The following is a 25,184-nucleotide window of genomic DNA, read 5'->3' as shown; positions in this document are numbered from 1 at the left end:
GGATCAGCTTTTGAGTATTCTATTAGCCGGGCGTGACACAACAGCTGATCCACTTAGTATTGCATTTTTCTGCACGGCTAGAATCTGGAAAAGCCTCCAAAAAGAGGTGCTCTGCGTGGCATTAAATATTTCACATGTTATTCTTTAAGTTTTGTACTGAGAATATGAAAGCAGCCCTCCAATTCCTTCATTGATGAGTGATGGGCAATAGCATCAGTTCATTGATGGGACCTGTGTGAGCGGCACCTCTGGAATCAAAGAATCCGTCAAGCTGATATCACTGGAAGATGACCTTTCGCGAAACCTATTACTGTGATCAGGTTGGCTATCAAAGGTTACATTTTGAAAAACCTTTAATGCCCATGATGTAGCTCTGCTCGCTTCCCAATACAATTCTCTCAGCCCTGTCATGACCTGGAGACATAATTGGAAGTTCTGTATTGCTTCCTCACGCTCCAATGAGGGTGGTGCCTTCATCTCGGAAATTTGGATAATCAATGCGACGAGAATTCCAGTGACGCCAATGACGGGTATCCTATGGTGCAAATCTCTTTGATAAAGCTCAGAAGTAATTCGAGAGATTTGGTTGGCAGCAAGCCTTACGCAAGATCTCGAGGATGAAAATGGCTTTGATTGATGGAAGACGGCAATTGTGGTATAGAATACCATATGAAGGATGTTGCGGTGAAGGATGACGGCTGGCTCTTCGTTGATGCTATGTGGTTCCGCAGGACAAGCTTGACAAGGAGGTGGTAAAGAATTGGCCCAATCGGCAAGTTCCATTTCTGATGCATAGGTTCGAACAGTACAATCGTCCTTGGGACTCATGCCTGGAGATGTAGGCGAGACAGAGGCTCCAATGCGACTATTTTTGCCTTGGAGATGCAGAACCTCACTGATGCATGTGCACAATCGAGCATTTGAGATACAAACGAGAGCTAGGTCTCTTTGAGCTTTCAGATTTCGAACCAGCGAACACTCTGGAGATAGTATTTGGTTTTCCGGTGCCAGGCAATTGATTTCAAAATCGCTCTCTTCAAGGATGGAATGCATAAATTCCCCTTTCTCAATAGAAGGGCGGCATCTGAGTCTTAATGCAACCAGGGAGTCTGTCATGTAACATGACCAGGCGATTCGTTTCCACAGCCTTGGACTGTGTTGAAAGTTTATGGTTACCGAGAGATCTTGAAAAAGACCAATTGACCGTGCCATGGTAATCGCAGCCCGTATCCAATGGTGGCTGTCATGTCCGTCTGTTGTGTCAAGTCGATAAGTCATCAGCAGCAGTGCCTGGACCATAACAAGGGGATCTGCCTCATAATTTGCTTGATAAAGAAGCTGAATGGCTGTTAGAGAGTGTAATGATATTTCGAAGACAACGTGGCTTACTTTAGTTCGCTGGAAGAAGGCTTCATGAGCTTCTTGCCTGCTTGAAAATCCTGCTTCAAGCAGATGCTCCATATCCACGAACGCCGTGGCCGAGAACATAACAGCATGGAACAACAACAAACTGATGGACCCTTGGTCGCCACATCCATCATGAATGGCATTGAGAAACGTTTGCCACTCCAGGATCGGCATTGATGGAAGTACAGATTCAACAAAGGTCTGTAAAAGCACACTTTGAAGGCGAATACTGGGGAGGGACAACGCTCCGTTCACCCGGAGACGTTCAATGGTCTCAATATTCATCGCAACTGGCAATGGCTGAATAAAGCCTGGCAAGTAGACTCCTGCGGTGAAAGCCTCGGGTGAAAATAGGTCCATAGGACCGATATTTGTGAAAGCATTCCAAAATTCATCTTCATCGATTCGAATAGAGGGTGAGGAAGTGGCTTGTGGATGCAGATTACCAGCCGTGCATTGAGAGGACCAGATTTTAGCTGTCATCATGGGAGATGATTTTGAAGCCGGGTCATACGTTTGCCGCCTTAACTCATGGTAAGTTTTGGATTTTGCATATTCAACCCAAGGGAACTTACCTTTGACGATTTCTTCTATTGACTACGCACTTGAGGCCTTTTCGATTACAATTTTGACATGGCGAGCCCGTGATTGCTGCATTGCAGCGAATCTTAGCAACCTGACATTGTTGGCAGGCCTTTTGCGCTCGTCCTGAGAGGAACATGGACGGCTGTCTGGATGTTGACATCGTTGTGGTGCCTTGTGGGCTTTCTCTTTTTTTTAACAAAAGAAAAATATATCTCTTGATAAGAAACGGCCGCAATCAGGTCCAAAGTGGCAGGGCCACAGATATCACGACGGTGATATATTATAGAATTGATAAATAAAACAGTTGAAAGAAGAGGCGAAAGTCAAGTTAGAAAAAGTCGTGATGTTCGAGTTTGATAGAATCTGGGGCTCCCGCATCCCCTTGAATCAAGGTTTCTTGTTCGTCATGGGGAATTGCTAGTACGAGAAAGGATCAGCCATGGGGGGTGGGAAATCGTACATTTTCAATCAGAAGGGAGATTAAATAGAGGGGCAATATGCATCATCAACCCTGAAAGACATGGTTAACGTCCAAGACGTAATCCGGACAGTTTCTGCTCGATCGGGTTAAGCGCGGCGTTGAGGGCTTGGGAGCCTTCGGAAGATGCCAGAGGGCCCGACTCGCAGACTCCGGGGCATCGCGTTAGTGGAGGACCCGGCCAGTTTTTGCCCGATTCGGCCATCCCCGGGTCCGTGGCGTCCCCCCAACACTCCCCAGCACGGAGATCCAGATCGTGCCCCTCGAGTCTCCTGACGCAGCCTGGCAACTTGGGCCCCAGTCAATGCAATTTGACAGGCTTGGGATGGTTAGCTTAACCGTCCACGGCTTTGTTGTCCGAGTGGGTCTGGAAATAGTCCCGCATCCGTGATGTCAGGAAGTCTACGGGTGTGTGTACTTTGATTTTAAAAAGACACCGACCACAGGAGTGGGTGGCTGCCGTTAAAACTCTATATATTTGTGGTCTCATTCCATCCCGTCAGCCCGGGCATACTATGTATCCTCGGTGGACCAGTGGACCAGGGACCCAGGGACCCAGGGACATTCTTTATCCCTCGTCTTTTCCTTTTATAAATGCTCCGCCCCCAGCCCCCAGTCCCAGTCTGGGCTGCCTTTCATCCTGGCCCAGCATTGTGGTCTATCTTCTCTTCTACCTACGTTTGTGAAGTATTAATCGCATGATCACGCCAGCTAGGGGCTCATCCTCTGGCGACACCAGGTCGTGAATCAAGTGATGGTATTCTCATGAAGCGCACTCTCGGCTAACATACAAATAATGGCATTTATGGTGGCACTGCGACATGGAGTTGTGTTTCAACTAAATCAAACCAAACGCCCTCATATCCGGAGTCTCTTGATGCCCGAATCTGCTTGATGAATCCTTGGAGCCTGGTGGCACTCATGCTTTGCACTGCAAACAGGGATAGCTTTTCCCATAATTCCTCACCCGGACCTTCGATCTCAATCATCGCCAAGGTCAGAGGAAATACCACGGGCAAGGCGCTGGTTTCTTTCGCGGCAGACTTCTCAAAGAAGGACATATGTGAAAAGATAGCGTTCGCTAATTCCCGTGCGGCATCATCTTCAACTCCAAGAGGGTATCGAAGGCGATGAATAATTAATAAGCCTGCTAACCTATACACGCTCGCTTGCGTTGTCATGGCTAAGAGTTCATACTGTCCATGCTTCAGAATCAACTGCGGGTTATCTGGAGGCTTCCAGTCGATGATAGTTTGTTCTATATCTGCAAGTCGATCATAGATCCCAGATGGCGACTCGACTCCCACATCGAGGACGCCCCGTTTCATAGTATGGCTGCACTCACAAAGATCATACAGTAGAGGGAGAAGAGACGCACAGATACCCGCATAGCGATCGACAATCATGCGATCAGTGTGTGGGAGTCGTATGATGGGTACCTCCCGGCGCACCAAGCATTCCACCGTATCTATGAGCATTGGAGTCATGATTATTGTGTCCATGATCGGGAAATGGATCAACCTCGGGAGCCATTGTTTCGTGGACATGAGCGCACTGCGCACAATGGAATGGGCGGTGGACGAATCAGGCGCAGTAAGTACATTAAAGACGTACATTGTTTGGCCCAGGAAGAGCGTACAAGCGGCATCATAATCTTGCGATATTTTCACACTTCGTAACTTTTGCAGACCTTTTGCAGCCTTGCACATATCTGGTTCATCTTGACGCATGACGAGCGATCTCTGATAGCGCGTCATCAACCCCAAAAAAGCTAAGTATCCTTCAGTGAGAGTTGGTGCCGATAGACGTAAAATGGTAAAGACAGTTTTTTGGGACTCGGGAATGAAGCTGGATCCCAGCATAAATGGCATATGTATGACAGCAAATTTTTCTGGATCCATAACGGTGCGCAAGGCATCTGAAGCTGTTTTTAACGTGGTGGGTGAGGCCAGCAGTCTCTCTGGCGCCATAATCACCATATCGTTACTATCTGGGGAGGGCAGCTCTTCCAATGAATCACTGCTCGAAGGTGATCTTGACTTCGAGCGTTCACTGAGGGGTCTGTGAATCGAAGTACTACTGCTTGACACGGACTGGCTGCGTCGTGGTGGCGGCTGGGGCAGTGGTTGCTGCGTCTGGATCTGCTGCTGCGAGTCCACGCTCCAGACCTGCATCTCCCCATGCGGGAAAGCCTTTGCGGCTGGCCGGCGGCCGATGCGCCTGTTACGGCGGGATGTAGAACAAGCGATCTTGAGGCGACGACATCTCGTGCACTGCTGATCATTGCCTGCAAAGGTGCATTTTTCTTTACTCGCGTAGCACCGGTCGCATGCCTTCAGAACCATGGTCTCTCGACAATCGAGGCCAGCCAGAGGCAGCGGCAAGCCGATCGGGGCCGAGTTGTAGGTCAAATCACTTTGAGGGACTGGGCTAGCAGATCGGGGAGAGGTAGTAGGACAAGACGTGAGTTAGGAGACGCGGGATCGGGAGGGAATTCCCCATCGCCCACCGCGTTTCCCCCGCTTTCCCCGGGATTCGCCCGTGGGCCAATAGCCGGTTGCCGATGTGCAGCTGGATTTGCCTGTTTGGGCCGAGGATGAGGGTTCACAGGGGCTGGCCGAGCCGGTGGGTGTCAAATCCTTCAGCAATTAGATTGAAAAATTTATGGCCAGCGGGGCAAAGCCATAAATGGACATTAAGCCTTGAGATTCGATCTTCCAAGTTGCCATTTTTGTTTCTCATGGCTGGAACATACATAGGGTGGGGGGGTTTCAGGGGAACATTCCAATTTTGGTTCCAGAAATATTTTGCCGAGCCGTTCAGGGCAAAGGCTCGACATAATAAATGCAATGCGAACCCGAAACACTTTCACCCCCCTCTGAGGTCACGTTATATTGATCATATACCATGCTTTCTAAAATATATCAAGAGCGATCATCTCTAAAATATTTCGCGTTTCTGTCTTTCTCCCTCGTTGCGGGAACTATGTTCGGGGATATCCACTGCTGGTTTGTGACGTCATATCCTGGTTATAGTTGGCGATCTACTGTGATCAGCACCATTTATGCTCTGGAAGCTATCCAATGAAGGCTCAACAATTGGGCATAAGTATTCGAACAAGATTTTTTATTCTTTTTATTCAAGTATCAATTGACGTGGATAAGTATCAATAACGAACATAGGATACTCATCCTTTCAGATGATAAGAGGCAGGAACTGATATAATTCATTCTCATGGATGTCTCATGTGGGCGAAGGGCAAATCAAATTTCCCATCAGGCTCTTGTCACCGTCTCGCGCTGTGGTCAATCCGGACGCAACGGTTTCGAACAATGCTTGTAAGCGCTTGCCCTCGTCGTCCGCCAATTCTCCATGATGCTGCGCAGATCCGATGGGGTGGTATGGGAATGGACTAGAATGGGATTTCTTAGCATCTATGTCTTGGAGACAATTTCCGCGAGAAAAGATCACCTACCCATATTCCGGTACAAAAGTAATGTTTGCATTCGGGCCATTTTGTTGAAATTGGCTGTGGATAATCTTGGTCCAGATTCTTTCGAAACATTCCCTTTCTTGCTCAAAAACTGGGTTAAGAGGCTCCGGGCATTGCGATGCCTGTGTTGTGCCAATTCTGGCATGGATGTGAGAAACCTAAAGATCCGTAAGTCTTTTCTGATCATGAAATGTAAAGAGGTCTTGGTTCTGACATGCGGAATGATGGCGTCAATCATAGCGCGGTCGCCCTCGCCAATATCGAGCAATCTCTCCAATCCAACCATCCAGTGCGAGAAGTCGGCAGTTATTCGTAGCCTATATACACATCAGTCGGAAGAGTTCTTCATTCACCCCCAGATGGCAATCAGTTGAGAGTATATAGTCCACATACTGAGGCACAGCTTCCAAAATACATTGGGTGGTGTAAGGCGTGAAAAGGGAGCGGTTGCGATGGGTCTCATGGTAAATGCGACCTGAGACGCCTAGCTCCTTATCCACCTCAATGGTGCCCTTGTAAAATTTGATGGATTCTTCCAAGTCCCAGGCGTCCCTAATTGCTTGAGAAATAAGCGACTATTGGCGATGTGCCAGCCCAGAAATTCAGAAAATACTCACTCTCCAGACTGGAAATTGATCGTCACCGGCCTGAGGGGGCGGATAAGATATAGCAACTCGCGATAAGTTTGCAGATGGTCCTCCGCTTTCAACCCGTTTGGACGAGGTCCAACATACTGAAACCAGGACGAGTGCAACCTAATTTAGCATAAGTCTATTTCTTCAATTTAAAATGTCATCTCGATAGCCGGCCAATCCCCAGCTATGATTTCTTACATCGCTCCAATTTCAAGGCCCGATTGGTCGCATATTTGCCTAAGACGGCCAAAATCACGTTCTGGTACAATTCCATGGATATCGACCTCAACTCCAACTTTGAGGGGCATAGTATTAGCAACATCGAATTGAATTCACAATGGCTCCTTGTACACACTGTAACCTTGGCTTTTGAGCTGGGGAAACCACTTCGCCCAATTGTCCAAGTTATCGCCGGGCGAAACGCCCCAGGCAGAACGGAGACGAGTAATTTTCATATTTTCAAGTACAATTATGTCCTGGGTATGATATTTGATCTTAAGCCATCATCAGACAGCAATCATCAATTTATTTATGCCCTGTACCATCAACAGCTCTTTGCTCCTGACACAGCAAGGATTGTCCTCCATACGAAAAACGGCAATTTTCCCCGCGAGAGTGGGTCATCATGGCGGCCTCGTTTGACACTTAATTGGCCCTGATGTAGTGAGGAGATTCCTCCTCTAATGTGGAACATGTTCCAAAGGCTCCATCGCTACTCTTTGCATAATAAGTTCCACAATCGGCGAACACTACCATCTCAGATTCAAACTCCCTCGCCAAAAAGTGCAAGTTGATGTCAATAGATGCGGGGAAGCATTCTCCAACATCCCTCTTAAGATTATTTCATTTTGGGAGGGGGGGCTTCAATCTATCTTCAGCATTAGTGATTTCCATGAGCAAGGTATTTAATTGGCAATTTCCTTTATTATTGGCAGTGGTATCGATAACTACGTAACATTTGGCCGGCTCTAGTCTGTACAACTTCGAGGAGAATTTATTTTATCTGGGGTAATGCGTATATTTATTCAATAATGGCTATACAAAGGCAGAAATTGATTGGATCCATTCAAATTTATCAAAAGCCCCCATTAGGATGAATGATTACTTTCGTGTATCCGTCCTCCCTTTTATCAAATTTGTCATATGCCGTCTCTGCATCAGCAAGACCAATCTCATGGGAAATGACAAAACTAGGCCTTGCCTTGCCGGCGATGATCATATCTCGCAGGTATCGGTTGTAAGCCTTCACGTTGCACTGGCCAGTTCCAAGAGAAAGACCCTATGCGAGGTTAGAAAATCGTTAATTTGGTGCGGATCAGCCAGCTTACCTTCTCAAAGAGCTTTCCGAAGCTAAGGCTTATCATGCCATTTGCCGATGCAGCATCAGACGCACCAGGATCACTAAGATGAAATCTCGTCAGATTTGACAAGGTGAACGATCAGATAACATACCTAGGGACATAGAGTCCAGGAATTCCCATTCCACCGCATGCACGGGTGACGCGAATCATGTTCTCAAGGACGATGTTTGGTTTCTCAGAAGATCCGTTAGGATCGACTGCCTGGTAACCAACAGCATCCACCGAACGGTCGACCATCCCTCCGTTGTGATTAATGATCTGGTCAACAGCATCGCCCTTGGTAAAATCAATCGGTATGCAACCAATTTTTGCTGCAGCCTGTAATCTCTCCGGAACACGATCCACAACATAAATGTTAGACCCGCCTCGCAAACTGGCCGAATATGCTGCCATGAGGCCAACAGGGCCAGCTCCGAAGACAGCAATGCTTTCTCCTGACTGGAACCCGGATATCTCAACCCCGTGCCAGCCTATCGAGCGAGTATCAGATACGTAATTGTTGGAAAATCAAGAGCGACTCAAGGAACGCACCGGTGGGGAAGATATCTGGATCAAACTTGGTCAAATTTGTTTCTTTCCTTTCTTGAGAAAAGGGCAATCCCCTTACCAGCGAGAAGGATAAAGTCGGATTCATGCTCTTTGCCTGGCGGTAGCTTTAAAGCATTGAAGTCGGCATATGGAATGCGAATATATTGTGCCTGGCCTTAAATGTTTTTTGAATCAATACGAGGGCGATCTGAGCAGAATCCGAACGGACATACCTCCACGATAGGGACCCATGGCAACGTAGCCTGCAGAGAATATAAATCCATAGCCACGAAATTGAGAGATCTCACGTCATACCGTAAGCGCCACCTGCAAATCCCGGGTTCACTCCGGTACAGAATGCTGTCTTCCCCTCTTCACAGTTACGGCAACGGCCATCGGCAACATTGAATGGCATAACTACACGGTCTCCTTTCTTTAGCAGTGTCACTCCCTCTCCAAGTTCCTCTACAATTCCCATGTTCTCGTGACCTTTTTTTGTATCAGCTCTATACCGGTTCATAGTGATTTTCTTATCTTACCAAATGTGATTCCAGGCTCTGCAGCAGTTCGTCCTTCATACATACTGTGACCACATCAGTCTCCTACTCAAGACTATAATCGTTCATACTTGTTCAACATCCGAAGGACTCACTGTAGATCTGACCCGCAGATTGCAGCCTCAAGATTGAGTCAGCTCATATCACCAGGAAATTAGAAATATCAAGTATCTCACTGTGGTGACTTTCACAATTATATCATCCGGGTGTTCAATCTTGGGCATTTCGACATCTTCGACCCGGACCTTGTATGGTCCGAGGTAGTTGAGTGCCTTCATAGTAGTTGTAGCCATGCTGCCGTCCAAAGTGCTAGGAAAATTCTCAGGAGAAGTTGCAACAGCAATTAGTGGAGCGTGTGGGTTAATTTGTACACGATTTGCGACCTTCGCTGGCATGCAGGATCTCAGCCGATGACACGGGCTACACTCCCCAAATTGGCGAAATTTCTCCTAGAGTTGCCTCAACACCAGACCACAAATGGTCCGAATAGTGGCTGAGAGCTTTTTTTGGCCCTGCCCCGCAGTGTTTCGACTAAAAGATGCTTAATCGTATGAGGGGGAGTGTTGAGTTCCCCGCATTCGCGATTCGATCGACGCGGGAATTACTACCTTCTTCGGACGGTATTTCGCCGCACTTGCCAAAACGAACGAGGTGGAGCACGTCCCCCCACGCGGTAAGAGTCAATTCCTGCAAAATAATGAAAATGGGTAGAATAAATGGAATGTCTATGAGATTATGGAAGCGAAAAGAAACAATAATAGTGGGAACAATAATATACCCTACATACGCATGCTACATTACCCAGCATATATGGAGAAAGGCTGCAAGTCTTCGAAGATTCCCTTTGCAACGTTTTCCATGCCATCCTCAACATCAGGCGCTATTTCTTCACCGATCGGACTTGTTTTGATTTGATAAAAGCATTATTCAACATATATTCTCTATACTTAAAACACAGCTTCCTCTTGGATGCGGACCACTATAGAGAACATAGGTGGGTATGCGGTTGAAAGTGCAGGGCGAGAGACATCACTGATAACATGACTGACACCGATAGTCGAATCCGAGTCATTTTACTTCTGGTAAGAAGATAATCCTTGTCGAGATCGAATCCCGTTCGCTGCTATTTTAATAACTTTCAAAATTCAGTTTGGCCTGCAAGGTTGTAACAAAGCTGACTTCGACTGCGCTCAGCAGAGCGCAACGTGATCCTTTGTTGACAGGGCTCCTAGAAGTAAGATCGATTAGCGCTCAATCAATGATCATCTCTCCCGACCTATATAGCGTCCGAGTCATGAGAAGGAGCAAGTATGGAAACAACCTTTTCTTTGTTTAGTGCCATCATCTACTCTGTCAGGATAAATGAATCCTGGCCATTCAAATTTACGTGCCATGGAAGCGCTTTGCACTAAGGAACATACATATAAGATTGCTCAAAATCATCAAATTGCTGCAGTGATTAGATTGGATCCGGAAATATGGAGTATCTTCGACCAATGATATTTTTCGCCCTATGTGCGCAGCTAATGAGTTTTGCTGTTGCATCACCATCTTGGTGGGCTTATGTGAGTACTCGCGGCTTTATTGAAGGGTTTACAGATTTTAACTGGAATAAATAGCAGTATCACTTCATACAAAAACGTACCAACAGCTGCGCTTCTATCCTAGCCACATCTACTCACACTTGTGCGATGCTTGCCGCAACTTGTGGCATAACAACGGCTGAATTTTCCTCTTTTAACCCAAGATCCAGTTCTTGCTCATCTTTTGGTTCAGGAAAGCCCGTATGCTGCTCATCAGGAAGCATAGTCTTGCCACCTCAGGCGAGCATAGAGGGTCTTTGCTACAACTATACTGTTCAGTACGGCGATTCTTGTGAACACATAGCTCAAGGATATGAAATCACGGTGGATCAGATAGAAGAACTCAATAGTCGAACATGGGCTTGGACCGGATGCAATGAGCTGAAACAAGGCAACTTCATTTGTCTTAGCTCTGGTGAGCCTCCAATGCCTGTGGCTCTTCCAAATGCTGTCTGTGGCCCTCAGGTTCCTGGGACGATGCGTCCAAGCAACTGGGACAGTATTGGCACTCTCAACCCATGCCCATCCAACGAGCTTGTATGGTCTAGACTATGCATCCCATATCTATCAAAAGATTCTAACCCAAATACCGCAGTTCCAAGATCGGGGAATGTGGTGATATCACAAGGCTCTTCTCGTCCTCAAATTGCTTAACAGAGGGTAGTAAAGCGTCGAGCTCCTTTTTGAGTCTTCACTCGCATTCCTCCTCTGCTCCATCTGACACAACTACTTCCAAAGCTGCTACAAACAGCCCCACCCATATGGCCTTTTCCACTTTTCCGAGCAGTACGACTGAATTGCTTCCAACAGAACATCAATCATCCACCCATTCAACTATTTCAACACATGCTACTACCACTGCGCATGCTACTACTACTAATTCCTGTTCAACTACCGCTGCACATTCAACTACGAGTGCCCAGTCGTCTCAGACTAGTAGCTCCGTCTCTACTGCTGCTGTAAAACCTTGGATGATCAGCATTTATAGTGAAAAGGGCTGCGCAGGTGATTACTATCTGGTACAAGGATACAATGAACACACGGATACCAAAGCATGCCTAACCCTTCGAAATGGTCTTAACACCACTATCACAGACATAGACACATCTTGCCGATGGTGGACAAACGGCGGCTCCTCGTGGGCTAGCTGTGATTCAAGCCCATTAAAAAGCCTCAGTCATGGTATATGCACAATGGTATATGTTCAGTTTCGGATAACCCACTATGTGCTTCTGATGGTTATGGCCAAGCTTATACCTCTTGGGATCAAAAAGGCTGCGAAAACAACGATGATTCGAAATTCAATCCTCCCACTTGGGATGCGATGGAATGTTCCATCAAAGATTAACGAGATCCTGTCATTAATGGTACATTAAGTCTACTGGTGTGATTTTAAGTAAGAGCATTCTGAAATTTTGATGAACCAATATCAAGATCCAACGCCAAGAGGTGCTCATGGCGTTTAAGTAGGCAAGATTAGTGCTACATTCTCTACCCAAGGAACGCACTATAAAGATCAGGAATGGTACAGATAGACTGGTAGCTAATAACCATGAATCATTCATTATGCCGCGAAGCTAATGTCTAGATGAAATATCTCGAGCCCGTAAATTATCCCCAAGATCAACTGCCGTGGTTTCTAATGATTTTGTACATAATAAATCCTCCACATGGAAGCAGATTATTTTAACCATAAGATTTTCTCATAGAAATCGGAAGACTAGAAGTCGGTTTAAAATGTCAGTTTGGTTCTCTTGTAGCAATCGTTCATGATTTTCAAATATCGGCATGTCTGCGGCACAAGTTCCTCGGCTTCAGTCGAAAAATGGGACCATTTCTACCTTTCATTCATTATCTATCGCTTTATTTGAGATCTCATTTTCTCAGACTACCATTCCACCAGAAAAAGTGTCCCCAGAGATTCTTAATTATTTTTCTACAACTCCCCATTCGAGAAACTGTAATTATCTTAAGAATATATCAAGCAGATCGGCCTAGTCTGGATTAAATTTCCAGAGTCTATATGATATTAATGCTATTCTGTCACTGTTATATTATTTTTTCTTTTCAATTTTGCAAATACTAGCAAACATATATTCATTAAAGCATTGGATACTGTCCTCAGGAATGTAATCGAATGAGTACTCTATCTCACTGGTCTGTACTCAAGCTCCGTATACCGTTGAGCACGGGCCACCGCACCGACTACAGAAGCCTGGAAAATTGTTGTGCGCAGGCGGTGAAGCAGCCAAGCGGAGAAACGCCAAGATTTCCTCACCCCCAAATTTTTCGTACCGAATACTTCACTCGCCTTCTTGTCTGCAGTTTGAACTTCACAACTGGAGCATGGATGACATCGAGGTATGTGAGGCTGCGCACTCTCCTGGACCAAAGTTAACATTATTCAGGAACGGCTGCGCAGCCATGCGCAGGCATTCGACGGTCTTCTGTCCTTGATCCCCGCCAAATACTACTACGGCGACGACAATACTGTACGTGCGCTCCTCTGTCCTTCGGTCGACTTTGTTGCTTGAACCGACTGCCTCTGTTCTTCTCGTTATATCTTTTTTCTATCCTGGAACTCCTGTCTCTAATTACTATCTGCATCTGCAGGATCAATGGCAACGGAAAAAACAGACTAAAGAGCAAGCCCGCGAGGCCAAACGTGCAAAGCTGGATCCTGAGTCTGGGAAGACTGCCAAAGACGTGATGGACGAGAATGCCCGCAAGCGCAAACGAGAGGATGGCACTCTGGAGACCGATTCATCGGAGGATGAGGAACTGGGCTCCGAAAATCCCAGAGAGGGACTAAACCGTGGCGACAAGGTCAAGAAGCAGAAGCAGGCTGAAAAGTCCGATGCCACCACTAAAGCAAAGTCAGAGGAAGCTGAGGCTCGGAAGAAGCAGAAAGAGGAGAAAAAGGCACAGAAAAAGGCTGCTCAAAAAGAGAAGAAGAAGGCGAAAGAGACTGCCAAAAGGGAAAAAGTGAAGGAATCGGAGCAACCATCCAGCTCAATCGCCGAGACCTCTGAACCCCCATCCCAGATTGCCAACGGGGCTGCTGATCAACCGGAAAATTCGGATGAAGAGGATGGCGACGACCTTGGCGAGGCTGCTGAGGAAGGATTTTCCATCGAGTTCAACGTGGACGAGGACCCCTCCTCTGCCTCCTCTACACGCAACTCACCTAGCTATGACGCATCAAATCCCCAGTCCGGCAGCTCTTCTATTTCCTCTATCATTCCTCCCTCCACCTCCGCCGATGCCAAATCCTCCGAGCCCAAGGCCCTTAAGCCTACACCAGAAGATCTGAAGCAACGCTTACAAAAGCGACTGGATGAGCTTCGTGCCAAGAGACATGCTGATGGCTTTGACGGAAAGCCTGCCCGCAATCGTCAAGAGTTGATCGAGGCCCGGCGGCAAAAGGCCGAACAGCGAAAGGCACACAAGAAGGAGCTGAGGCAAAAGGCGAAGGAAGAAGAGCAACTGAAGAAAGATGAGGCTATGGCCCGCCGCTTCTCTCCCGGAGGTTCCGGGTCTCTCCTCGCCTCTCCTCGCTCTCCAGCCGAATCAGTCGGCTCTTCCGGTAACAATTTCTCCTTTGGCCGTGTCGTCTTCGCCGACGGCCAGCACACAGATGCCTCCCTTTCCAACATCCGCGATCAACACAAGTCGCATGGCCCCACCGATGCTGCCGCCCAGCTCAAGGCTGTGGAAGCCAAAAGGCTCGTCTCGCTGAGATGAGCTCTGAGCAACGTGCTGATGTTGAAGAAAAAGACCGCTGGCTGAACGCCAAGAAGCGTGCCCATGGCGAAAGAGTTCGTGACGATACCTCTCTGCTCAAGAAGGCCCTCAAGCGCAAGGAAACTGCGAAGAAGAAGTCTGAGCGTGAGTGGAAAGATCGTCTTGACACCGTCACTCGCATGAAGGACCAGCGCCAAACTAAGCGTGAGGAGAACCTCCGCAAGCGCCGCGAAGAGAAGGGCAACAAGGGCAGCAAGGGTAGCAAGGGTAAGAAGCCTACGGGTGGCAACAAGAAGAAGGCCCGTCCTGGCTTTGAGGGCAGCTTCAAGGCCAAGGTTGGTGGCAAGAAGAAATGATCTCTTTTATCTCATCACCAAGGCTCATGAGTCCTTTATCCTTGTCCGAGTTTTTCCAAGAGTTCTTTGAGTTTGCGGAGCTGGACAACACCAACCAACCGAATAAAAAAAAAGGAAAAGTGTTTTCAAAGACATCGAACAGGGAAATATCCATCCGGGGATTACGGTGTTTGGTGTTCGCGTGTTTCAGCGGCATAAGTCGTCTTGTTATGTCTTGTATGTACGTCAGCATGGGTAGCGATCCATTTTTTATTTGTGAATACAAATATTATAGTGCTTCAAAATCTTTAAATCTTTCGTATTCTCTTCGATCTGCTCTTGCACAAACCTGCTCCCCAAAATAGGCTTAGTTTTCAGAGTGAGATTAGACACCACACCCGGAGAGCGGGATATATATTGTGGAGATACTGAAATAACCGAGACATGACTTGAAGAATGCAAATATATGTACCAATTCAAATCAAGAAATAGGCAATACTTCTAGCCATGAAAGTGGAGATTCTAATTTATCCAATTTTGAGGTTGGGTAAAAAAAAGAAGTAAAGAAACCTGCTATTCCGGAACAAAAGAAAAAAAAAGACAAAAGGAGCCCGATTTCCAAATGAAACGAAAACTTCCTTTGGGGGTCGACTAGTACAACAAAATGATAACACAGGGTCGAGGGCGAGTTATGTACAGGGGTTATATGGGGGTGAAAAGCTCAGGTCAACCTTTTTTCAGGCTTTTGGTGAACGCCTATGGACGCATTTTGAGAAACGGCTCGTCTCGTATCTTCACGAGTCCAATATATCAATCCCACCTTTGGGACATTTGAGTGCCATTCAAGGGTACTGAGGAACAGGAATCGCTTATCGGTAGGGGGCATCAGCGCGAGCCGCAGCCGCAATTTCAGGCTCCCACTTATCGCCATTGGCGAGGAGCTTCTCCTTGTTGTACAAGAGTTCCTCGCGGGTCTCGGTGGCATACTCGGCATTGGAAGCTGCATCACACGCAATGATTAGACACGGCTCTGTAGCTACGCGATTGTGGCATAGAACTTACTCTCGACAATGGCATCGACGGGGCAGCTCTCCTGGCAGTAACCGCAGTAGATGCACTTGGTCATATCGATATCGTAACGGGTCGTTCGGCGGCTTCCATCTTCACGCTCTTCCGCCTCAATGGTAATGGCTTGGGCCGGGCAGATGGCCTCGCAGAGCTTGCAGGCAATGCAGCGCTCCTCACCGGTGGGGTAGCGACGCAGAGCGTGCTCACCGCGGAAACGGGGGAGATGGGACCTTTCTCGAAAGGATAGAAGATAGTGTAGCTATATTAAAAAAAGAAATCCATTTAGCTCAACTAGGTCCCATCTGCGGTCAATTGGCCTCGGCAAGCATTGGGGGGTTCCAATGCAACCACTTGGAGAGACTTACGGTGGACGGAAAAACTGCTCCAGGACCACGTACATGCCGCGGAAGATCTCGGCCATGAGGAAGTACTTGCTAGCCTTATCCAAGGACGACTCGGCACCCTGATCCCAACGCTGAGGAGGGGGAAGGCGGAAACCGGGCTGAGGGGGTCCCGCTGGGGTTGCTGCGCGGGACACAGAGGAAGAGAAGTTTGCGGTCGATCCCAGCGGCATGAAGGGAGAGCGGCGGTAGGCGACCAGCCTGGCAACCGAGCGAGAGGTAGCCATGACGGAGGAGGGGGAGAATTGAGGTGAAGGAGAGTGGGGAGGGGGTTGAGAGGCGGACCAGATAGCTGAGGTAGGGGAAGAAGGTCGTGCTGGTGAGGTTGAGTGGTGTTTGCAGGTTTCGGGCTTAGGTCATTCCCATCTGCCGGGCGCTGATTGGCGGGCGGCAGGATTTTGCGTAGGAGCATCACTTCCGACCATCTTCTCTTCCCGTCAACCTCATCCACCCACCCTCATCCACCCCTCGCTTTCCTCCCCTCCTACTTCCTATCTCTGTGCTTTTGATCTGTGGCCTTCGCGCTTCCTTGATCTTTCGATTCACAATGTTCCGCTCCGCCATTGTCCGCTCCCTCCGGGCCTCCGCCCCCCGTGTCGCTGTCAAGACCCCGGCTCCCTTCCAGATTCGCAGCTCTCCCATCGCTGCTCGTGCTCCTCAATTCACTCCCTGCTTCGTCTCTCAGACCGTCCGTCTTTACTCCGCTCCCGCCGGTCTGTCAAAGAACGAGGTTGAGGGCCGGATAGTCAACCTGCTCAAGAACTTCGACAAGGTACGTCAGCATTGTTATTTTGTGTGGATGCTCGTCGCGAGGCCATCCGTTCCGTGTAATCATAGATATTAACTTTTCCTTTTTTTCACACGCAGGTTTCCGACGCCAGCAAGGTCAGTTTTTGATGACGCGAAATGCCCTTGCGGCTGCCCTCGGGAGGGCTTCAAGCTGGACCCGAGGGTATTGGCAAAGATATTCGCTATTGACACAAACCGATTCTCTAGATCAACGGTGTCTCTCACTTCTCGAACGACCTTGGTCTCGACAGCTTGGATACCGTCGAGGTCGTGATGGCCATTGAGGAGGTACGTGACCAGCTTATTCCCCTCGGAAAACGTTGACATGTGCAAGATGACTGACTATCTCGTCAACAGGAATTCAGCATTGAGATCCCTGACAAGGAGGCCGACCAGATCCACAGTGGTAAGTTGGAATACGACGTCGAGCGCGCAAAAAATTTTTGACCGACAAAGGCTGACATACAATTTGTGTGAACAGTTGAGAAGGCTGTTGAGTACATCCTGGCTCAGCCCGATGGTATGCGATCTATTTCTCGTGCTTTCTACTCTCTTTGACAATTTACTGATTCGATTGTCCAGCTCACTAAATTATTAATCGAAAATCCCGGGGACCGGTTGTTTGGGAGGTCGGATAGAAAAAGAATCGGGATGGTGGTGTCGGTCTAGAAGTTCGCTCGAGGAGGCGTTGCTTCAAGGCTTTAGGCGCCGCTCTGTATGCTGAACAGATGCCATTGGTTTTTTTTTCTCTCATCCTTTCATATCGTGTATATCATCTTGAATGCAGTTTTGAGCAGTATCGGATCACGGGCTACCACGCCCTTTCTCCTCTCTTAGAATTGCCTCTAGTTGGTCTTAAACGCTGCTCCGACGACCATTATTGGCGTCTACTGCGTCTTCTCGTATATATCCTTCACTTTGGAGAAAATCCCGACCTGATGCGAGGATGATGGCTCAAAAAGGACCTCCATTCGCCATGTCCAGTCGGCGGGGGATGAGAGGAAAACTTTAATAAGGTACAGGCGGGCCAATGCAGCCGAACGCAGCTTGAGACACTTTTGACCTTATAATATTAGCCCTCGAGAATGTCCGGGCATCAGGATTGTGGCCGAGTGGAAGAATGGGAAGTATAGATAGATCCATCCGATGTACTTTGTTGCTCATCGGGCGCTGCTCGCGACGGTGAAGAGCCACCTCGCCTGGCCAAACTAACTTCAACCCCAACCAACCTTCCTGAGACACATCCACCATCTTTTTTCTCGCCCATTTGACCAGCAGAGAGACAAAGACTTTTCAGGGCATTAGGCAATTTCAATCTCTCATTGATCCTTCCGAACGGCCGTCGCCCCAGTCGGTCCCTGGTTTCCCCTGACGCCGGACGGTCCCACTTCAGAAAGCGGCAGCGGTAGCGGCAGACTTTCGGTCTACGCGGTCACCTCTGACATCTCTCTTCAACACGGACAATTAATGCCCCCTGCGACCGGCACGCAGATCGGCTTCTAGTGAACGCAAAATCGCACCGTCGGCCTCGCCTGTCCGATCCGATCCTCCTTCCTCCTTTCTCCCTCCCCCCCCCCACCGCCCCCAAACGGTATCCTGATGGCCTCAGCCGGGGGCTTGACTCGCCGACGTGGCGGCGGTCGAGCCGCTGGTCCAGACGAACAAGATGACAGCCGAGTTTCGTCGCCTGTCTCGAGGAACGGCTCTGCGATGGACAACCGTGTTCCGGAGACCTCATTCACCAGTGCCGAGAATGGCCATAAGATCGCATTCGATCCCCGCGACCTCAGCGAAACCGAGGAGCGGAGCAAGCAACCGAAGCTCACCCTGATGGAGGAGGTGCTATTGCTAGGTCTGAAAGATAAGCAGGTGAGTCTTGCAGGATGATGAGAGAGACATCCTAGATCTTGGCGATCTCTGGGCAGCCCGATCCAAGGACTCGAAAGGTTGATGGCAGACTGACCGCGATAGGGTTACCTCTCCTTCTGGAACGAGAACATATCATATGCCTTGCGAGGGTGCATCGTCATTGAACTCGCGCTCCGAGGCCGGATAAGCATGCAGAAGGATTCGTCACGGCGACGCTTTCCCCTGGCCGACCGCGTGATCGAGGTTATCGACGACACATTGACTGGGGAAGTCTTGCTGGACGAGGCGTTGAAGATGATGAAAACGAGCGAGAAGATGAGTGTCAACTCATGGATTGACTTGATGAGCGGTATGGATGGCCCTGGGCGACATCGGATGGGTATCTGCGACATAAGGATCACAGGCTGACACCGCTTTGCTTTCTCACAGGCGAGACCTGGAATCTGATGAAGATCGGGTATCAATTGAAACAAGTGCGCGAGCGACTGGCTAAGGGCCTTGTGGATAAGGGTATTCTCCGCACTGAGAAACGGAACTTCCTACTCTTCGATATGGCCACGCACCCCGTGGCCGACGGTGGCGCCAAAGACGATCTCCACCGACGGGTGCGCAACATTTGCAGTAACCGCACCGTTATTATTCCCCCAAGCCCGTGGCTTCCCGAGGACGCAGAATTCCGCTATCTTCGTACGGTGACAATGGTGTGTGCTGCTTACGCGGCCAACGTTCTGGAAAACGCCCTAGTCACGATGAGCCACGAGGCTCGTGAGAGAGCCTTTGCACAGGTGGACGAACTCTTAGCTGAATACTCGCAATGGCCATTTGGTCGCCGGGCAGGCGGCTCACAGGCGATCGGAGCCAACCTGGCTCAGGTTATAAACGATGAGGTCAACCGTGGCAAGGACCGGGAACTTCAGCTAGAGGTATGATTGCATCGCTCATTTCCCCCAATCCATCCAGACGGCGACTAACTTGAAGACAGATTGTCGCGGCTTGCCTGAGTGTATTCACTCGGCTTGATTCCCTCCTCTAAGCGGTGGAAGCTTGTCGAATCTAATACAGTATTTTCATTTCTTTTCTCTTCTTCATCACTCTCCCCACCACTTTCCCACTCCCCCACTGTGTGGTTTCGTACCCTTGTACCCTGGCTTCCCGACACGACGGGGTTTCATTTTCTGTTCACTCATGTAGTTTGTCATCATGTGGGTTGGAAATTGGGCAGAGCGTCTTTGCGATATTGAATTGTCGGGTCAAAATTCATTCTTGTATGGGATATCTTCTGGGCTTTTGATCATTTTCTCCATACCGGCTGCTCCCTTTCTTTTCTCTCCACTTCCTGTCTTTTTGCTTTTGCTGAGCCTTCTTTGCTTGACCTTCATGGATTCAAAGGACCCCTTTGCCAATAGGTGACTGCGAGTCATCCTGCGTCCTTATGGGCAAAGTCGACAATACGTTCTCAAGATGATCATTTCCGGATAGCTGCAGGGCGTATTGACTGGTCTTTTTAATCCAATTGTGTTACCGTTATATCTATTCTGCCCACACTCGAGTTGACCCTGACATTTTTGCTTTCGCGAGTATGAACAAGTTGGGCTTTTTACGTTGCATACAAACTAAATCACCATTTTTGCCCGAGCTTTCTTTTTGCTTCTTGAAAATTCTTATTTTATTTTCTCATCGTGTTCTTTGTGGTGGCATTTTAATATGATTTTACAGCAAAGCTAACGCTCTCTGCATTTTGATCCTAAATGCTCTGTAGGGCTGTCTTCAATTGGTCTATCTATCACTGATGAAGCACACATAATAAGCTTAGGTTGCGTATGGTCTCAAGCTCCATTGAACAGCGAGGCTGATCGAAGGTCAAAGGTTTTGTATGGTGCAATTTGATGTTCGCGCAGGCGCCTTTTCTATATAAAAACTATCGATTCGGATTTCACCTCGCCTCCTATTTTAATTGACTCGAATGACCATCATCTCTCCTTGTCGTGCTGCACCTGCACCAACGCCATGGTCTTTAAGTAGCCTGTCCGCGTGAATCAGATCAACGACTGTCTCCGGCCGACCTCGAAGCATGTTACTCTCAACCAGCTCGACAATCCGTGCCAACGCCTTGCTGTCAGGGTTGACAGGCACAAATCGGCTTCGTAGCCCGCGCTTTCTTCTTCCTAGGACGTCATACGGATCAGCATTGGCAGGCTCCTGAGCGGGATATGGGTCCACAGCCGTTAAAACAGCTCCGAACTCCTTCACCACCGCCGGTGAATGCGCCTGTCGAAAGACCACGCCGCCGGTACAATCCAGTACCACGTCGACCGGATCTAAGCGCCGAGCCCGGAATATCTTCCCAAAGTCGAACTCGCTAGCTGCGGGCATATGTGGCAGCACGATGACTTGGTCGACGTCCCACTCCTGGCGCACGATATGCTCTTCCACCGGGCTGCAGGTGACGCAGATCCAGGGCCGGACATGATGCGGGAAGAGCATTTCTGCGCGGAGAAGCTGGACTGCCAGGCGTCCTACCTCGCTATCTCGGGCGTTGGTTATGAGCACGCGCAGCTGCAACGGTGACCGCTTTTTCCTCATCCCATTGCCGTTGCGAAAGGCGAGACTAGGGCGATGGCCGTTGCCATTGCCGCCGTATCCATAAAGTCCACTCGCAGTGCTCAGCCTTTTGATCCAGTTCGCTCCGTTTCCATTAGTAGAGCCGTTTTTATTGCCGTTGCCATTTTCATTGCCATTGCCGTTCCCTGGACCGATACCGTTCTTCTTAAGCCACTCTTGGCCACTTTCAAACCGGTTGTTGAGTCCATCCATGCTCTTTCTGATCCAACTTCGTTGACGACCATCCCCGTTGCCACTACCATTGCCATATTGCTGATCAGTACCACTCCCGTTTCCACTTCGCCAGGTTGGACTCTTTCCGCTGCCACTCCCACTACCATACCCACTCCTTCTATCCCGATGTCCGTTTTCCATCCCCTCCCCACTGGCCTTGTCACTCGGTGCATCGGGATCAATCTCCGCATATCGGAACAACGCCTGCCAAGCTGTTAACCCGGGCAACGCCAACGCCGCCGCCTCCTGAGCCCCGATATTTGACGGCTTCAGTGCCAACTCTTCCTCTGTTGCGAGCGCATAGTCCGCCGCACCCCCGTCACGCGTATAGCTCATTACGCCGAACACCGTATCGCCGATCTTGAACTTCGGTCCGCCGGGCACCATGTGGTCCTCCGTCGGCGTGCTGATGACGGTGCCGCAGACGCTGTGCAGCGGGATCTGCGGCGTGGTCTTCTGTGGGTTCAGCACTTCTGCAAGGCGCATTTCGTCTTGACAGAACGCCGCTGTCTGCACCTTCAGCAGGTACTGGTGTGATGAGGGCTGCGGGGTTGGGAACTCCGGGTCCAGGACGAGTTCGTTGCCCGGGTTGGAGAAGCGGCGCGGCTTGGGGCTGGCCGGGCCGTCGGGGATGGGTTCGACCATCTCTGTGTCTGGGGATGGGGAAAGACAGTAGTAGAGGGCTCGCATGGACAGCGGGACGAAGGTTTGCTCGTTCATCGTGGTTGAGCGGCGCTTGCCGGGCTTGATGGATGATTTGCGCGGCATACTACGGCCGCTACCGCTGCCGTTCATGATCCCGTTGACATTCTGGGTTCCAGGGCTTTGGGCGTATCCGGGGCTTCTGGCTGCTCCAGGACTCTTGGTAGATGTTGGACTTCTGGTCGCTGCAGGACTTCTGATTGATGTAGGGCTTCTGTTGGCTGAGGCACTGCCGGTGGCTCCAAGGCTTCTGCTATCAGTTGTAGTGCCGGGAGATGGACTGTCATAGTTGGACGGGGTGTAGACCTCGTTGATTCCTGTTCCTCTGGAATCATTATCTGGGAAGTGATATTTCCCATTCGGAAATCGTGGGGATTTGAACTCCATGTTTAGGGGAGCTCGGATTGAAAATGCTGCAAGATTGCGGAGAGAAATGGAGTTAGGCCAATGTGCGCAGTCAGGAAATCATACTATATAGATCGGATGTGGTTTCCTAATGTTGACGTATACCAGACGTGATACAGGCGTGGCCAGGGTCGCCACCATTATTGATTGACCTGCTCAGGTTAGCCAGTATGTCTCAATCGATCTTCTAGTCTAACAAGAGAACAATTTTGTTGGTTTGGAATTAATTTTCCATTCCGGCGGGCCGAAGAATATTCATATTTCTGCCAGGAAGAACAACTGCCGAAAAGCTTCACGTGTAGTAGTACTCGTAGAACAAGTTGGGGCGTATTTACCAAAAAAAAACGCATTAAAATTATTTAAAAGTCCTGGTCCTCCATCCCCAATCCCTCAACAAACCCATACAGCTCCTTGGGATCTTCAAAAATGGTCCACGCGTGTGCAGGTACATCCTTGAAGGCATCCTCAAACCGCTCCGGCTTGTTTTTCTCCTCCATGTGAGCCACATCAGTTACCTTGCGGATGGCAATAGCATGGATCCACCCCGGGTGACGGGTAAACATCTCCGCATAGGCTTCGGGGTCTTTCTGCGTTGAATCACCGATACAGAGCACGCGGCGGCTGGGGAACCACCGCTGGATCTTCTCCATCCGATCGACCTTGTACTCTTGCGTGTTCTCTGTGAATGACTTGACCAGTCCGCTAATATCCATCCAAGAATAATCGCGGAGGATCAGCGTGCCGGGGCAGTAGTGCTCATGCAGGAACTGATGCAGGAACGGGTACAAGTTGTACGGCGACGCAGAGAGGTAAAACCAGGTCGGATCAAGCTCGCCCTGTACATACCGATAAAATTCTGGCATGCCGGCGATAGGCACCGGTTCCTCAGCAAAGGTGGTGCGAAGAATGCCCGTAGCCTCCCGCGTCATCGTGCGTTTAATGGTATCGTCGATGTCAGAGACTATCAGCCAGCCCTCCGGTGCCGCGAACCGCATCTCCATTGTCGCAGTCTTCTCAACAAAGCTGTGTACAAACGGGCGGACCACGGTCCCATTCTGCACGCTAGACCTCCCAAACTCGACGGTTTGGCTAATGATCCCGTTTCGGTCTGACGGGCCTATCGTATGTGTCTGGGTTGTCCTTTCGACAGGCACTTTCAAGGTGAGCATACGGGACGGGGATACATCGTCGAGAAATGGCTGGACGCGATGCATAATCCGCTCATGGGTCTCCTGATCGCCACCAAGTTCCCCGTCGAGACCGATATGGTCTGCGATCGCGGCCACTAGCTTGCCGACATCCTTGCGGCCCTCTTTTTCGAAGATGCAGGCCACCACCTCCGCTTGCCAGCTCTGAGAAACCGACTGATCGGACGTGTCGACGGGCTGGTAGGCCGTGTTATCCAGCAACCACACTGTGTGCTTTTGTGGGCTCGCGGGATGAGCCAGCGGATTCTTTGTTCCCAGGAACGAGGAAAAGAAATCCAGGAGCGCAGAGCCCCGTCGTTCGAGGACTGCAGGCTTTCTTGTGGCATCTATTGGATCCTTCTTTGGGTGCTGGGAATTCTGCTTGGAGTCCTGGGCCGGAGCATCTCCAGCCGGCGTCTCACGTGTCATTTTTCGCTTCCAACCTCGAATTCGTCGTCTCCAGGAGCGACGCGTGGTGGCTATCTGGAATTCTCGCGAGAGGAAGATTTGAGCGATTGGATAACCCTATCAGACGAATACCAGAAGAAATTCAGGATCGGCGGAGAGCCCCAATGCACATGTTGGAGTTAACGTTCCTAGCGGTTCATCAGGGGAAGCGGAGCTGATCATATAGTGGCCGGCGATCTGCTCTAGCGTTGCCGAGAGCCCCAAGGCTTTCCCCCGACCGGCAGGGACGCGGCATGACTGAACTGGTCCGTCGTACCTGCAAGGTTTGGAGGCTGTGAGCGCGGGGCGGAGCCAGCCTGGTGACGGTTGTCATTCGACTCCATCACGGGTGGTCATGGCTTGGCGATTACTTCCCCGCTGTGATGAACTCACAAGATGCCCGACCACACGAGCGGAGGCGATGAGTGAAAGAGATCGTAGCCCCAGGGGAATAGAAGAACCTTTATTCAGGGTCTACTGCAGCCTCTCTTTGGTACATATGATTTGCCACAACCGCAGTGGTCGGGGATGGACTCCACCTACACTTTCCTATACTTCGAATGATCGGTAGGGGAGGATCATACTTATGGCTGACAGATCTCAGAATACTCGGCTGGTCATCAACAAACTCTGATGGGCAGGCAAAAAAACACCCACCCATGATCAATGATAAAACAACGAGAGATTCAGCGAGGGAAAAGAAAAAGGGGGAAAAGAAAAGGGAACATCCTTGTCGCGATCCGAGCACACGATGAAGTAGAGTCGAGAAGAAGGC

At 49.5% G+C, this 25,184-nt stretch overlaps 11 protein-coding genes across 11 annotated transcripts; 4 read left to right on the top strand and 7 right to left on the bottom strand.

The window, feature by feature from the left end:
• Positions 1 to 213: 213 nt before the first annotated feature.
• N7462_007296 (fungal specific transcription factor domain-containing protein) lies at positions 214 to 1,890 on the bottom strand (the record flags this gene model as incomplete). Its single annotated transcript, XM_057079014.1, has 2 exons — positions 214 to 1,338; positions 1,390 to 1,890. The coding sequence occupies 2 exons, from the start codon at positions 1,888 to 1,890 to the stop codon at positions 214 to 216; spliced, it is 1,626 nt and encodes a 541-aa protein (XP_056931684.1).
• Positions 1,891 to 3,273: 1,383 nt separating this feature from the next.
• On the bottom strand, positions 3,274 to 4,815 carry N7462_007295 (Zn(II)2Cys6 transcription factor; the record flags this gene model as incomplete). Its single annotated transcript, XM_057079013.1, has 1 exon — positions 3,274 to 4,815. One exon carries the CDS (start codon positions 4,813 to 4,815, stop codon positions 3,274 to 3,276), a length of 1,542 nt encoding a protein of 513 aa, XP_056931683.1.
• Positions 4,816 to 5,713: 898 nt separating this feature from the next.
• N7462_007294 (sugar phosphate isomerase/epimerase family protein) lies at positions 5,714 to 7,053 on the bottom strand (the record flags this gene model as incomplete). Its single annotated transcript, XM_057079012.1, has 7 exons — positions 5,714 to 5,882; positions 5,946 to 6,121; positions 6,178 to 6,280; positions 6,357 to 6,515; positions 6,581 to 6,718; positions 6,797 to 6,893; positions 6,954 to 7,053. The coding sequence occupies 7 exons, from the start codon at positions 7,051 to 7,053 to the stop codon at positions 5,714 to 5,716; spliced, it is 942 nt and encodes a 313-aa protein (XP_056931682.1).
• Positions 7,054 to 7,673: 620 nt separating this feature from the next.
• N7462_007293 (glutathione-independent formaldehyde dehydrogenase) lies at positions 7,674 to 9,337 on the bottom strand (the record flags this gene model as incomplete). The annotated part of the gene is made up of 10 exons (XM_057079011.1): positions 7,674 to 7,877; positions 7,927 to 7,999; positions 8,051 to 8,429; positions 8,491 to 8,505; positions 8,567 to 8,662; positions 8,721 to 8,750; positions 8,803 to 8,976; positions 9,027 to 9,070; positions 9,140 to 9,165; positions 9,221 to 9,337. The coding sequence occupies 10 exons, from the start codon at positions 9,335 to 9,337 to the stop codon at positions 7,674 to 7,676; spliced, it is 1,158 nt and encodes a 385-aa protein (XP_056931681.1).
• A 1,185-nt stretch (positions 9,338 to 10,522) lies between these two features.
• Positions 10,523 to 12,003, top strand: N7462_007292 (LysM peptidoglycan-binding domain-containing protein; the record flags this gene model as incomplete). Its single annotated transcript, XM_057079010.1, has 3 exons — positions 10,523 to 10,609; positions 10,664 to 11,164; positions 11,287 to 12,003. The coding sequence occupies 3 exons, from the start codon at positions 10,523 to 10,525 to the stop codon at positions 12,001 to 12,003; spliced, it is 1,305 nt and encodes a 434-aa protein (XP_056931680.1).
• A 970-nt stretch (positions 12,004 to 12,973) lies between these two features.
• Positions 12,974 to 14,727, top strand: N7462_007291 (putative 60S ribosome biogenesis protein Rrp14; the record flags this gene model as incomplete). Its single annotated transcript, XM_057079009.1, is given in 4 exon segments — positions 12,974 to 12,988; positions 13,036 to 13,119; positions 13,241 to 14,338; positions 14,353 to 14,727. The coding sequence occupies 4 exon segments, from the start codon at positions 12,974 to 12,976 to the stop codon at positions 14,725 to 14,727; spliced, it is 1,572 nt and encodes a 523-aa protein (XP_056931679.1).
• Positions 14,728 to 15,575: 848 nt separating this feature from the next.
• N7462_007290 (NuoI/complex I 23 kDa subunit family protein) lies at positions 15,576 to 16,402 on the bottom strand (the record flags this gene model as incomplete). Its single annotated transcript, XM_057079008.1, has 3 exons — positions 15,576 to 15,706; positions 15,769 to 16,004; positions 16,140 to 16,402. 3 exons carry the CDS (start codon positions 16,400 to 16,402, stop codon positions 15,576 to 15,578), a joined length of 630 nt encoding a protein of 209 aa, XP_056931678.1.
• A 320-nt stretch (positions 16,403 to 16,722) lies between these two features.
• acpA (acyl carrier protein) lies at positions 16,723 to 17,554 on the top strand (the record flags this gene model as incomplete). Its single annotated transcript, XM_057079007.1, has 5 exons — positions 16,723 to 16,947; positions 17,172 to 17,252; positions 17,322 to 17,370; positions 17,446 to 17,484; positions 17,547 to 17,554. The coding sequence occupies 5 exons, from the start codon at positions 16,723 to 16,725 to the stop codon at positions 17,552 to 17,554; spliced, it is 402 nt and encodes a 133-aa protein (XP_056931677.1).
• A 1,009-nt stretch (positions 17,555 to 18,563) lies between these two features.
• On the top strand, positions 18,564 to 19,866 carry N7462_007288 (GOLPH3/VPS74 family protein; the record flags this gene model as incomplete). The annotated part of the gene is made up of 4 exons (XM_057079006.1): positions 18,564 to 18,833; positions 18,936 to 19,182; positions 19,263 to 19,756; positions 19,816 to 19,866. The coding sequence occupies 4 exons, from the start codon at positions 18,564 to 18,566 to the stop codon at positions 19,864 to 19,866; spliced, it is 1,062 nt and encodes a 353-aa protein (XP_056931676.1).
• A 917-nt stretch (positions 19,867 to 20,783) lies between these two features.
• N7462_007287 (NADP-dependent oxidoreductase) lies at positions 20,784 to 22,757 on the bottom strand (the record flags this gene model as incomplete). Its single annotated transcript, XM_057079005.1, has 1 exon — positions 20,784 to 22,757. The coding sequence occupies one exon, from the start codon at positions 22,755 to 22,757 to the stop codon at positions 20,784 to 20,786; it is 1,974 nt and encodes a 657-aa protein (XP_056931675.1).
• A 377-nt stretch (positions 22,758 to 23,134) lies between these two features.
• Positions 23,135 to 24,391, bottom strand: N7462_007286 (phosphatidate phosphatase App1 family protein; the record flags this gene model as incomplete). The annotated part of the gene is made up of 1 exon (XM_057079004.1): positions 23,135 to 24,391. The coding sequence occupies one exon, from the start codon at positions 24,389 to 24,391 to the stop codon at positions 23,135 to 23,137; it is 1,257 nt and encodes a 418-aa protein (XP_056931674.1).
• Positions 24,392 to 25,184: the final 793 nt, after the last annotated feature.

Source organism: Penicillium macrosclerotiorum, assembly GCF_028827735.1.
Source record: "Penicillium macrosclerotiorum strain IBT 26536 chromosome Unknown utg000007l_segment0_segment0, whole genome shotgun sequence".
NCBI classification, from domain to species: domain Eukaryota; kingdom Fungi; phylum Ascomycota; class Eurotiomycetes; order Eurotiales; family Aspergillaceae; genus Penicillium; species Penicillium macrosclerotiorum.
Note: the sequence above shows the minus strand (reverse complement) of the source record. Positions and strands in the feature narration are given on the sequence as shown.